Source organism: Coregonus clupeaformis, unplaced genomic scaffold (assembly GCF_020615455.1).
Source record: "Coregonus clupeaformis isolate EN_2021a unplaced genomic scaffold, ASM2061545v1 scaf0327, whole genome shotgun sequence".
NCBI lineage: Eukaryota > Metazoa > Chordata > Actinopteri > Salmoniformes > Salmonidae > Coregonus > Coregonus clupeaformis.
The window spans coordinates 297,783-312,100 of NW_025533782.1; the positions used below are offsets into that span (position 1 = coordinate 297,783).

Below are 14,318 nucleotides of genomic sequence, written 5' to 3' on the forward strand. Positions count from 1 at the left end.
GCTAGCTTGTAGAATGCTAGTAATACCAGGGGAGAGGGATGCCTAGGGGAGGCAATCCGAATCTCACATCATATAGCTGGCTAGGCTAACAATCTTTCTAGATGTGGTTATCTAGGGAAGTGACCCGTTCGAGTTTTAAGGACGACTAGTGCCCGGTGGCCTCGATAACGAGCACAGCAGTGGAGGATATCTTGACAAGCTTAGCACCGGAGTACGTTGGCCAACACACAAACTAGCTGGTTGGCTAAGTCACGACAAGACAAGGAAACCTGATACCCTCAGATAAAAGGGATAGGTAGGGGAGAGCTGTCACAGGCTGTTGGTGACAGACTGACAGTACACACAACTCACACAGAGTTTAGCTTAACCCTACCGCGACCTTGGAAGATGCAATCCAAAAAAACGGGGGCAGCGGAGCAGTCAACTTGAGCGATACGACTAAGCTAACTTTGCGAGAAGAAATAAGAGACAGTGCATGGTCTGACGTACGGTTTTATATGAACCGCGGGCACGTCCTCCCACGCTGTCACATCACCGCATGACTTTGTTGTTATCATTAGTCAACCTGCTTGGAGCGCGAGGGATATAATCCATACTTTCAACCGTACTGACGGTCTGAAAGGTATGAAGTAGAACCAGGTGAGGTACCCCCAAGGGACTCCCCTTACAGGTAAACACACACACACACTTTCCCCACTATTCAAATTTGTATTTCTATAAACTATTTTGTTTATATCAGGTTGACCATCCAGTGTCGCTACCCTGCCATCGAAATACCTCCCAAATTAATATAATAATAATATGCCATTTAGCAGACGCTTTTATCCAAAGCGACTTACAGTCATGCGTGCATACATTTTTTGTGTATGGGTGGTCCCGGGGATCGAACCCACTACCTTGGCGTTACAAGTGCCGTGCTCTACCAGCTGAGCTACAGAGGACCACGTGTTGAACTGTTACTGAGGTTTGTATGTTGTAAAACAACAGGGGGGGATGTGTTCATTTGAATTTCATGCTGGTTTTATTATATAAATGTGGAACATGAATTGCATCATTCAAGTCACGAGTGTGTCCTGAAGTTGATGGGTTTATTGATCCCCTCACCACTCTCTGGAAGTCACCCTCTGAGTTTCGTCAGCAACGCGTGACAACGGAGGGCCCTCAGAGCAAGTTGGTAGGGGCGAGGGGGTTATTTAGGATTCACCGAAATGCACCCATAGAGAGGCCTCCAACAGAGGTCAGGGCAGTGGGCAGTATGTGGCAGTGGGGGGATAGTTGTGATGGGAGCTTTGTTTGCTGCTACAGTGAAGATGCTCCGTTGAATGCCCAATAAAAAATATAAACATGTTTGCAAATCTGTGAAGTTGGTTAAAATCCCTACTTAATGTATTTCATGTAATGAAAATATAACACTGGACTTGGTCACTAAGCTGATTCACCAAAGTCAAGGATTTATCTGTACCATGAACATGAATTTAAATGGTACGTATAAATATAAATTACAGTCTATGTCGTTGGAAAACACGTCCTAAGAAGGGAGAAGGAGAGGAGATGAGGAGAGGAATCCACTTCAGACTATTGAGATGCACCCCTAGGCTCTGGTAAACTGCCCAACCTGCACATTAATTCCAGCAAGCTTGTAATTGGTCAATCAAAGCACCATCCCTATATAAACCTGCCAGAGAGAGAATGTGCCACTCATTAACTGCTGTTTTGTCCAGGACACTGCAGGCACGTGGTTTACGGCAGCTTGGGTTAGTTAGCAGGTGTAGTTTACTAGCTGTTCCTGGCTAGGGTTAGACACTTCTACTGATCAATGGCGTTTGGGTTTTGGTTGGGGTAAGTTTGGTGGTATTGGGCATAAATGTTCTGAGTAAGCATTTTGACACTGGCACACTCTGTTGACCTGTGCTTATGTTTTTCTTACAGAGTATTTGTACTCGTGTCTGTATGGCCTAGTGTAAGATGTTCTGACCTTCCAAGAGGTAAGAAACTTACATTGGGTTAGATGAGCCTTTAAACAAAATACTGGTATTAAATGTTGGTCAGAATCACTTAGCCTCCACCCTTCAGATTTTCTCACCTTGTTGGTCTATATAGGGGCCGTTGAGACTGAGTGTCGGGATAGATACCTGTTGGTAACAACCGAACTCTCGTTCACTGGGAATGAACCTCGCTTTGAAGCGGTCGGTAAGTAGGTTTTTAACCTTAATTTTGATGCAAAATGGGCCTGAATTCAGGTTTGGTCAGATCAAGAACTTAAGATGCCATGGCATTGTAACAGGTCTTGGCCTTAGTGCGGTAGGCCAGGGTTTGGTAGCTGATGCTGACAAGTCTCTCCCTGCAGTATATTTCTGGCTCTGTCTTTTGGACCACTCAGGAAGAAACATATTTTTATTTTGAATTTGACTTGAACATATTAAAATAATTTGCTTTGACACAATCCTGTACCCCATGTAGATGCTGATGGTGTTCACCCTATCACTAAGCAGTATGGGTCCGAGTGTGGCTACATGGTCAGTATCCTCCCTCTACCTGGCCATGCTGAGCTCAGAGCCTCCTACTTCTCCTGCCACACGGACAACCAGGTTCATATCACCACACTCTGTAGTCTCTTCAAAGCTAGAAGGGTTTTTAAACCATTTTCTCTAGTTACATTGGTATCAATCTTAAAGTTGAAGGTCTTGCTTTTGTGTCTTAGGATGATGAGGTGTTCACTTTTAGCTTTAACTTGATCACAACTGATGAGACTGGTTTGGAAACCACCTACACTGTGACTGCAACCTGCTCCCTCCCTCTGCCCTGGTCCCCCAGAGAAGTCAGCTGTGAGGAGAACTATATGGAGGTACTGATGCATGGCTCTAGAATGTGCATCCAGGGCTAATTTGGGATGGTGCTGGGCTAGTCTGGGCAGTTTGTCCTTATAACCTTATAGGAGAATGACCTGTTATGTTCCCCTATAGGTGTCAGTGAGGGGTGACGTGTCTGGTTTACCTGGTACAAAAGCAGATAACTGGACTGCTGCCCTTGCTACAGTAAGCTAAAGGCTATATTTGGCAAATGCTCTATTAGATAAGCACACCAGTTTGTCCCCAATACCACCATGCATGCCCAGTCTCTAATCTCATGCCCTGTGCCCCATTAGGCCTCCAGCTCTGCCACGTCTGACTGGCAGGTGATATTCCAGCAGGAGGGGCAGCAGCTGACTCCCATGTCCCTCTCTGAGGCTCGGGAGCTGGGCTACGTGTTCCACCTCACCCAGGGGAGGCTGGTGTTCCGTTCGCCCTACATGCCAGGTTCTGTCATGGGGTCTGTCACCATGGTGAAGATTTAAATGGCTGCATTGATCTTGGGTGCATCTCAATAGTGTATAGGCTTTCCCAATTCATATGACATTAAATACCTAGACGGCTGGGGTCATACTTTCTGATAGGATCTTTTATATTTTAACCTTCTTAAACCAGGTTAAGCTGGATACAAAGCCACTTATTTAAACAACTGAAATGCCCCCTTCGTACTGTATTGTTGGCAGGTACCCAATCATTATCTAATTCCAGGTGAATGGTACGTTGGTGGATGTGGTCTATCCAATACTGGTCTCCAGGCAGAGATGGGTGGTCATCATGGTGAACTTGGTGGTTGCTTGCAGCACTGGTAAGTTTCAGTCAAATATCAGCCCTGACCAGTCAAGGTTCAAAGACCCGAAAGGACTGGATGAACTTAAGCAGTACTGATGGCTCATTCAAGTGACTATTATTTTCACCTAGAAAGTAATTTCAGATCATTGAACTGATTGATCACTCAACTAGCAAGTTTTCCTCACTGGGTCTTAACACTTGTGTATATAATCTCTTTTCAGCTGAAGGGATGTATGATGGGTCAGGGCTGGTCTGGGAGACCCCCACTCTGCTGTCCCCTCTGGTCTCTGGCCCCTCTGGGTTGGAGAGCAGCAAGATCCGCATGGGGGTGGACGGCCAGCTCCTGGATGAGCCAATCACAACAGAGCGAGGCTACAGACTGGAGATCAGTGACGCCACCGTCCAGATCAGCATCCCCTTCAACGCTGACGGAGGATACAGAAACGTCAGTAGCATACTAGGCCCACATCTGTAGTAGTTTACCTTGTATTCTGATGCAGAGAAGCTGCAAATGGCTTAAGTCACTCATGTCCTCTGTACACCTTTAATATTTATTTTCTACCATGTAACCTAATGGCAGATGCTTCATAACAGTATCAACTCTTTCCAGAGCTTTGTGATGGACAACATGTACCATGAGCTATATGTGGTCCGTCTCTACTATGAACAAATCTTCATGGATGACAGTGTGGAGACCAGACTCCGCCTCCACAGGCCCATGAACACACCCCTTCTGTTCCAGCGCCTCTCCATCATTAACCGTAAGGATTTCTACTAGCCAATCAGAAATGGCTCTTCAGCTCCATGGTTGTAATTGCTAATGAAAGTTGTCCCTCACCCACCACAGAAACTGTCCTTGAGGAGCGTGTGTTTACCGTGTACCTGGGGAACCTGTCCTACGATGTTGACCTGGTGGCTGTGAAGCTCAATGGACATGACTTCACCATACTAGAGGCTAATAAGACCGGCCTCGTTATAACCATGGTCCCCCAGCCCAATAGCACCCTACATGCTTACATTCTCAGGGTGCCATTTGATGCCATTATTCACAAGCTGGTAAAGATGAAATTATTTTATATACTGTTTAATGAGCTACTGGGTCTTTCTCAATTGGCTTTTTTGCCTAAACATTGGAGAAGAGTGAGTCCTCCCCTCAGACTTTCTCCAATGATTTTAAGAGATGAATTGTAGTATTTCTCAATGAGTATGTTGTGTTCATATCCATAGTACACTACAGAGGGGGTTCTTCAGTACTCGTTGGACATCAACTACACGTTGGTCATCCTGCCTCAAGAGGAGCCCTACTACTACCTGGCCTCAGTCGTGGCTCAGTTCAATGACGTCTGTAAGTTGACTTGAACCAGCTTTAAGAGACCTGGGCTGCACTATGGCCTTCTGGTTCTGACGACACTGCCTAATGGCAACTCTGACGCGACCCCAACCGCAAACCATGTTCCCCCAGTCTTTACCTTTCAACTATATTCTTCTCTTCATCAGTTGCTCCGGTCTTCAATGGTGTCTGCAATGAGAAAAGCATTACTTTCCAGATGGACCATAAGCCATTTGACTACCTGTGGGAGGTTGGTGTTGGCCCTTACCTTCTGACCCCAAATCTGGCAGTCAAGCGGGGCTATGTCATGCAGAATGACAGCCAGAGTCTGACCCTGGAAGTTCCCCTCTTCTCTGTTGGCTACACTTATAAGGTGAGATGCTCATTGGTCAAGTGTCTAAACTGACTTGTCACAGAGTTGGGTGGAGTAGGAGTTATATTGGCTTAAAATGTATCTGTTTTTTTTCTAGGACGTCAATTTGAAGCAGTTCCGTGGCACATTTGAAATTCTCTCAAGAGTTCCCAAGACTTTGGAGGTCACGAGTTCCATGGCTCAACGTTGTCTCTTCCAAACTACTGAGCTCATAGGTAACTACTAGTGGCTCACATCTTAGCCTGCAGCTTAGATTGCCATTGCCTGGCGCTGGTTTTATCGAACATTCACTTTGTTCTAGCCCAGCACTAACAGGCCTTCCTCTCTCCAGTGTGTTCCACAGAAGGAGTGATGACTGTGGTGACTGATGTGACTTTGGCCATCCCTGGCTCTGAACCCAGCAGAACCTCCCTCCTGGACTCCACCTGCAGGCCCCAAGAGATGGATGACACCAGGGTTCTCTTAAGCTTTCGACTTGACACCTGTGGAACCAGGGTCCAGGTAGAACTGTCTGACCCATATAATTAGAATCATAACACCGATCAGGTGACTGTTATTTCAAATCAAAGTTCCAGCGGTCCTCCCATCTCAGTTGACCCAGAAATAAAATCTAGCTAAATTTGGTCAGCTGCTGGTTTTAGTTCTAGCTCCTTGTTAGAAATTGGGAGTTTGTTTTGTGAAGCCCCCACCCTTGTCAAAGGACTCTCAGCCAAAGCCCCCCCTAATTTCACTTGTTTATCAAGGTCAACTTTTAAATGTGTTAAGCACTGCCTTCACCCCATATCCTGATGGGTCCAAATAGTCAGTAGAAGCAGTAATTCCAGTGTTTTAGGTTTGTCAGTTAAACTGGATGGAATGCATAGGGTATGTGCAGAATCTGTCCATGAGTGATTAGCATGCCACTAACTCAGTGTTCCCAAACTCTGTCCTGGGGCCCACCCTAGCACTACACAGCTGACTCAAAGCTTGAGTTGGTTATTTTAATCTGCTGTGTAATGCTAGGGCAAAAACATGCTCCAGGACTGTTTGGGAAACCCTGGTCTAACTCAAGAACCTTCAGCATACCGGATGACTAATTAATATTTAGACTTTGACTGACTGGTGTCCAGATTTTTCTATTGAGGCCTGGCAAGAGAACAACCGTTAGCGTTTAGACATGGCTTGCAACAGGATTTAATGTTTAACATGTATCTTCAGGCTTGTGATGAGACCTCTTGTGTTGCAGGTTGACTACCAGCACGTTACCTATGAAAATGAGATCACCATTGAGCAGGAGTTCCATTCTGTAATGGCACCAGTCAAAACCAGGGATACTGCCTTTGCGTAAGTAACTTCACTAATGTAATGCCTCATTGGTTGAAACAAATGTACAATAAATATTCACATCAGTCATTAAAGGCACTTGTGGCTTTATTGTTCACTTCAGTTTAATGGACTTCTCTTCTCTCTTTAGGGTGACTGTGCGGTGTGTCTATCCATTGAGTGGCCTATACAAGCTGTTTGCTTATCGGAGGTTTGAAGCAGACTCTCCAGGAATTGGCACCATCTTGACTAAAGTTCCTGTAAAAAAGTAAGTTCTGTACTTGGTGCAGCTAAAGAGGGTGGTGACATGGCTATGTCTTTTTACTTTGACTCTGTCCACTCAAAGTGTTTTAGCCCACCATTAGACCTTCCACTACCAGAAGACCACTGACCTCCACAACGACTACCTCTAAAACAGAAATGACTCCTGGGAGGAAAATGCCTGCCAGTCACCATAGGGCTAAACTGGCAAATGAACCATTAGGCCCACACCCCAGTCACAACACAAATGCTGTTACATTTCCAAAACTGACCTAATCTTTGTTTCCCTCTTTCCATAGGAACTAATGCAACCACTGACTGAATTGGCGTGAATGCTGTTAAGAGTAGTATAAATGTCTGTCTAAATAAATATTTTTATGCAAATCTCTACCATGTCCTGATTGGGATGGGGTGTGGTTCCATTCAGTTTGGGATTAGATCCCAATTGAGGACTATTTGGTTAACATTTCAAAAGCCATATTTCCATTGGTACTTTGAAGTCAAGCCAGGTTGGGCTGGCCTTGGTGGGCTAGCTCAAATTTTAATTTCCAATTAGAAATTGTAATGTTGCTAGGTAGCAATATGTGACTGCAGCTGGCTTCACTAATGTAGCTAGAAAGATTAATTTAATTCACCCTTACCATGCTGTAACTAACGTTACCCCAAACTCCTGCCAGACTCTGTGCCATGTAGTGTCGTTGCTAGCTTATTTCTTACCTTGCTTGCCATGGCATTGACTATTAGCTAGCAGGTTTGATATGATCTAGCTGGTTTTCAATATGACCTGGCAAGTGAATTCCTGCTAGCTTGTTTCAACTCTAATTTGTTAAAGGTAGTTTAAGTTTGTAGAGCAATTTGTTGGACAGAGTTATGGTGTTTATTCATGTGACTACAGTACTGCTTGTCCATGTGCTAGCTAACGGCAACAAGCCCAAACGAGCTAAACGTTGTCAGCATCTAGCAGTAAGTGTCACCAGCCTGAATTCGAATTGAGGTGGCACCAGTTGTGAAACTAAGCTGTGCTGGCCCGGGTTTCCCTCGACCCAACTTGAAATTGAGAATTCTATTTGAGCCAGCTTGAAGTTAACCCTAATTTTAAGTGCCAGTGGAAACTGATTAAGTGGACAGGTAAAATGCCTTGTGGTTTTATGCATTGGAAGACTCCTCCCCCTTAATGTCTCTTCTCAAAGATCCTGACTTAAACATCTGAGCAACTTACAATATACAGAATTGTTAATTAAATTAATTGATCACTGCCCCGTCAATGTGTAAAACCTGTTTGCTTTAAAGGGGCAATTCAAACAAATGGGCACACTGCCACTGGAAACAGCTGAGGGATAATGCTTGAAATGTAAATAAACAAGAATTTGTAGACAGAGCTATGGATGCAAGGACTGACTGAAATCCAAATGATAGTTTAACAATGCTTTGAGGCTATAGTGCTTGAAATGGCAAGGTTTACAGAGTAACTGCTTATTCAGGAGGCGCATTGGTCCTAGTCAACTTCTTGTTGGACTCCTATGGTACCACAGCAACCAACCTGGATGAGGGTAGATGTAAATCTGACTGGGGGACACCAGACTTTTAATACCAGACTTGTTTTGTTCTCTTGTTCTGACAGTTTGGCACTGGCAATGGCCAGAAAGTAGCCTGTTAGCATTCGGGTTCAATAAACTGTTTTAATTTAAGAATTCAACTTGTGGACATTTGTTCATTTATGATTTATTGAGGTCATTATGTTGTCAAGTAAACAAATTGCACTAGCGGACTATGGTGGATGGCAATGTGGATTAGCCTAGCAGTGAAAGGGGACTGAAAATGCTTCAGTGGCCTGAGTGATGGAGGATCACTGGGATGCTTGTGGATGGACATCAGATCTGGCTGAGGGCATCGGGGCTTGAGTGTGCAAGGTGGCTGACGCGGGCATTGGTGCAGATTCTGGTGGGCGGACCGACGGTGTGATGTTGACGCTGCATGACGGCAAGGATGGGGTTCAATGTAAACATGGCGGCGCCCAGTCCTTGGTTGCATCCATAGCTAATAAGACCTCGAAGTACTCCGGTAAGGCAGATTGGGAAGCTTTTGCCCAGTTTGAATTGTCAGCTCATTCAGGGGTGTGGTCGGATGAAGATAAGGCACTAAAGCTAGCTTTGTGCCTCACCATGCTCTGTCCTGTTTATTGATTAGCCCAGAGGAGGCGTGATTATGGGGCTTTAGTTGGAGCATCGAATGAGGAGCTTTGGACATTGTTTACAACCAGAGCTGCTGCACTCTGAACTGAGGCAGGCATACGCTCACGCCCCCCCCGTGCAGAGCGAGCTGGCACGCGAACAGTTCATACAGGCATTCTCTCCCACGGAGCTGCGCACACACCCAGCTGGATCATCCGGAGTCATTACGCATACAAGGTCCTCCCTTCGGCAAATCTGACCTTGACTCCATTTTCCTGCTTCCTGTTCACAAACAAAAGCTCAAACCGGAAGTACCAGTGACGCGCTCAATACGGAAGTGGTCGGCTGAAGCAGAGGCTACAAGACTGTTTCGCTAGTACAGACTGGGATATGTTCCAGGATTCATCCAATAGCATTGGAGTTTATTTTAGTTTTTTTTATTAAACTAAATACAAACATGACTAAGTCAACCATAAGAACTTAGGAAGATATACCATCACAGGAGGTTGGTGGCACCTTAATTGGGGAGGACTGGCTCGTGGTAATGGCTGGAGTGGAATGGTATCAAATACAAACATGGTTTCCAGGTGTTTGATTTAATTTGCTCCGTTCCACAAAGCAGTCTCCTGTGATGACAATACTTAAACATTGAGGAGATTACCACAACAGTCATGGTCTTAATCAATATAGTCACTGTCGTGACCATGGATTACAGGCAATATCAGCGCTAGGCTAGAGCTACCGCTTACAAGGAACGGGACATGGACGCATACAAAAAAACAGTTAACTCAGACGATGCATCAAACAGGCAAAAGGACAATATAGGAGGAAGGTGGAATCCTATTACACCGGCTCCGACGCTTGTCGTATGTTGCAAGGCTTGCAGACGTTAACTGATTACAAAGGGAAACCCAGCCATGAGTTGCCCAGCGACGCAGAACTCCCAAATGAGCTAAATGCATGTGCTTAGTCCCCGCCTGTACTCCCTGTTCACCCACGACTGCATGGCCACGCACGACTCCAACAACATCAAGTTTGCTGACGACATGACAGTGGTAGGCCTGATCGCCGATGAGACCGGCCTACATGGAGGTCAGAGACGTCGCAGTATGGTGCCAGGACAAATTCTCAACGTCAGTAAGACCAAGGAGCTGATTGTGGACTATAGGAAAAAGAAGGGATAGCACACCCCCATCCACATCGATGGGGCTGTTGTGGAGTGGGTTGAGAGTTCCTTGGTGACCACATCGCTGAGGACTTAACATGGTCCACACACACAGTCGTTAAGATAACACGGCAGTGCCTCTTCCCCCTCCGGAGGCTTAAAATATTTTGCATGGGCCCTCGGATCCTCAAGTTTTACAGCTGCACCATCAAGAGCATCTTGACTGGCTACATCACTGCTTGGTATGGGAAATGCACCACCCTCGACCACAAACCGCTGCAGATGGTGGTGCGGACTGCCCAGCACATCCTGGATGGCAGAACTCCCTGCCATCCAGGACCTCCATCAGGCGACGACAAAGGAAGCCTCAAAATTGCCAAAGACTCCAGCCACTCAAGTCATAGACTGTTCACTCTGCTACCATCCGGCAAACAGTATTGGAGCATCGGCTCTCGGACCAACAGGCTACGAGACAGCTTCTACCCCTAAACCATAAGGCTGCTTAATAGCCAATTAATAGTACCCAAACTATCTGCACTGATCCTATCTTGCACTAACCCTACGCGCACACACTAGACCAGGGGTAGGCAACCCCCCCACCCGCCACACCAGCCCAGCTACCCCAGATTAGAGAGGAGAGGACACTGAGATATGGGGGAGGAAATGTGAAGGTCTTGACCCTAAGCAGCAGGAACAGCTGTGGCAGTTGGAGTTCAGAGACAGCTTTGCTCTGAGTGAGGAGGAGGTGGGTCAGACTCACCTGGTGCAGCACGAGATTGTCATCAAGATGTGTCCCCGCCTTGTCCCGCTGGCACACCAGGAGGCGGCAGACAAGGCTGTTGGCGATGCAGTGGGCAGACTTCATTGGGACCCTCAGACAGCCCCTGGGTGGCACCAGTAGACATGATTCCTAAGAAGGGGGTCAAGCTGAGGTTCTGTGCGGACTACAGGCGGCTGAATGCGGTAACCAGGAAGGAGGTCATGGTCTGATTTGCCAAAGAGAGGGTGAGGGAGGGCCTTGTATGCGTTTCTGTGGGTAGAATAAAAGTGGCCAGCAGTTTTAGCGCCCCTCGTGGCGCAGGAGACGTGTTGGTAGAAGTGAGGTAGAATGGTTTTAAGTCTCCCTGTATTAAAGTCTCTGCCCACCAGAAACGCTGCCTCTGGGTGTGCAGTTTCTTGTTTGTTTATGGCCCCATACGGTTCATTGAGTGCCAAAGCGGTGTTGGTTTGTGGAGGGATGTACACAGCCGTGATAATTATGGATGAGAACTCTCTTGGTAGATAAAAAGGTCTGCAGCTTACCATGGGGTGTTCTATATCAGGTAAACAAAAGTTAAAGATTTCCTTCACACTGGAAGCAGCGTACCAGTTGTTGTTTATGAAGAGGCACACCCTTCCCCCTTTGGACTTGCCCCAGGCTGCCGTCGTCCGATTCTGCCGCTGCATGGAGAGACCATTTTCTATGTTCGTAGATTGAGCCAGCCATGTTTCTGCAAGGCATATAATGTCTCTCTGATAGGGGACTCTCGAACGAAGCTCATCCATCTTATTCTCTAGTGACTGGACATTTGCCAGTAAAATGGAGGGGAGTGCCGGACGGTTTTCTCTATGTCTCAGTCTCACAAGGATGCCAACCCATCTACCGCGTCTACGCCTGTGGTGTTTTGGTAGCCCATGAAACAAAGGAATAGCGTCCACACAGTAACACTTTAGTACGACTTAATAAAAATATTTTGTCGATAGGAGTGGGGGAAAAAAGGTGCACGTGCATTGATGAGCACACCGAAGACGTCATTAACGATAAGTAATTAAAAGAAAGGCAATTCTAAAAGCCTATTTCACACCACAGCCTGCTGAATTTGCAAGATAACTTTTCTTTCAATGTGATTTTGGCACAAATGAAAATGTGGCACTGACTCTGCCATGGATTGATGTTTCAGCATTGTCTCAATGAAGAGTTTGGCGTTCGACTAGCCACACGCGACATGTACCCGCAGTTACAAGCCTGCTATAGTTAGCGGTAGGCAGACAAGCAATATCCACCGTCGTAGTATGGATGAAGCCTGAGCTGGAATGTGAAGCTAACTGAAGCTGCAGGCTAGCTTTAGAAAACCCTGAGTAGATCTAGCTTCCTAGTATACCCCATCAGGTGTGGTATTCCCAAGAGCTCCTCCCCACAGATGACCCCCTCATCCACAGACTCTCCCGACAGGTAACAACACACACACCCACACACTATTTACACCATTCAAATGTTCAGTTCTATTAACAATTTTTTTTTGTTTAAGGCTAACCATTCAGTGTCCCTACCCTGCCAATGGCACCGTTTCTATTGAACACCCTGTCAACTCTGCCTATTTAACACTCGCCTACAACAGAGGTCAGGGCAGTATGTGGGTGTGGTGATTGTTGGGATGGGTGCTTTGATTGCTGCTACAGTGAAGATGATCTGTTGAATGCCCAATAAAAAATGAAAACATGTTTGCAAATCTGTGAAGTTGGTTAAAATCCCTACTAAATGTATTTCATATAATGAGCCCATTGCCAAGTGAAAATATAACTCTTGACTTGGGTCACTAAACTCACCAAAAAGGCTGTGTTTACACAGGCAGCCCAATTCTGATATTTTTTTCACTAATTGGTCTTTTGACTAATCAGATCAGCTCTGAAAAAGATCTGATGTGATTGGTCAAAAGACCAATTAGTGAAAGAAAGATCAGAATTGGGCTGCCTCTGTAAACACAGCCATAGTGAAGGATTAATCTGTACCATGAACATGAAATGACATGTATAAATATCAATCACAGACTATACTGAACAAAAATATAAATGCAACATGCAACAATTTCAACGATTTTACAGAGTTACAGTTCATATAAGGAAATCAGTCAATTTAAATAAATTCATTAGGCCCTAATCTATGGATTTCTCATGACTGAGAATACAGAAATGCATCAGTTGGTCACAGATACATTTAAAACAAAACTAGGGGTGTGGATCAGAAAACCAGTCAGTATCTGGTGTGACCACCATTTGCCTCATGCAGCGCAACACATTTCCTTCGCATAGAGTTGATCAGGCTGTTGATTGTGGCCTGTGGAATATTGTCCCACCCCTCTTCAATGGCTGTGCGAAGCTGCTGGATATTGCCGGGAACTGGAACAAGCTGCCGTACACGTCGATCCAGAGCATTTCACACATGCTCAATGGGTGACATGTCTGGTTTGTATGCAGGCTATGGAGGAACATTTTCAGCTTCCAGGAATTGTGTACAGATCCGTGCGGCATTGGGGCCTGTATTATCACGCTGAAACATGAGGTGATGGCGGCGGATAAATGGCAATACAATGGGCCTCAGGATCTCGTCACGGTATTTCTGTGCATTCAAATTGCCATTGATAAAATGCAATTGTGTTCGTTGTCCATAGCTTATGCCTGCCCATACTATAACCCCACCACCACCATGGGCACTCGGTTCACAACGTTAAAATCAGCAAACCACTTGCCCACACAACGCCATACACATGGTCTGTGGTTGTGAGGCCGAATGGACGCAGTTTATGGTAGATAAATGAATATTCAATTCTCTGGCAACAGCTCTGGTGGACGTTCTTGCAGTCAGCATGACAATTGCACGCTTCCTCAACACTTGAGACATCTGTGGCATTGTGTTGTGTGACAAAACTGCACATTTTAGAGTGTCCTTTATTGTCCCCAGCACAAGGTGCACCTGTGTAATGATCATGCCGTTTAATCAGCTTCTTGATATGCCACACCTGTCAGGTGGATGGATTATCTTGGCAAAGGAGAAATGCTCACTAACATGGATGTAAACAAATTTGTGCACAAAACTTGAGAAATAAGCTTTTTGTGTGTATGGAAAATTTCTGGGATCTTTTATTTCAGCTCATGAAACATGGAACTCGTTAATATTGTTGTTCAGTGTAGATGGAAAACACATCCTAAGAAAGGGGGAAGGAGAGGAGATGAGGAGAGGAATCCACTTCAGACTCTTTAGCTGCACCCCTAGGCTCTGGCAAGCTGCCCAACCATGTGACCCAATTAGCTAATTAATTAT

The 14,318-nt window shown here is 45.7% G+C and overlaps 1 protein-coding gene across 1 annotated transcript; it reads left to right on the forward strand.

Annotated features, from left to right (window-relative positions):
• Positions 1–1,716: 1,716 nt before the first annotated feature.
• On the forward strand, positions 1,717–7,288 carry LOC121572121. The gene is made up of 18 exons (XM_045214862.1): positions 1,717–1,839; positions 1,930–1,985; positions 2,101–2,190; positions 2,461–2,588; positions 2,702–2,845; positions 2,964–3,035; positions 3,146–3,322; positions 3,558–3,654; positions 3,860–4,083; positions 4,249–4,399; positions 4,486–4,694; positions 4,866–4,983; positions 5,136–5,341; positions 5,439–5,556; positions 5,673–5,842; positions 6,567–6,664; positions 6,795–6,911; positions 7,204–7,288. Exons 1-18 carry the CDS (start codon positions 1,817–1,819, stop codon positions 7,208–7,210), a joined length of 2,205 nt encoding a protein of 734 aa, XP_045070797.1. The 5' UTR covers positions 1,717–1,816; the 3' UTR covers positions 7,211–7,288.
• Positions 7,289–14,318: the final 7,030 nt, after the last annotated feature.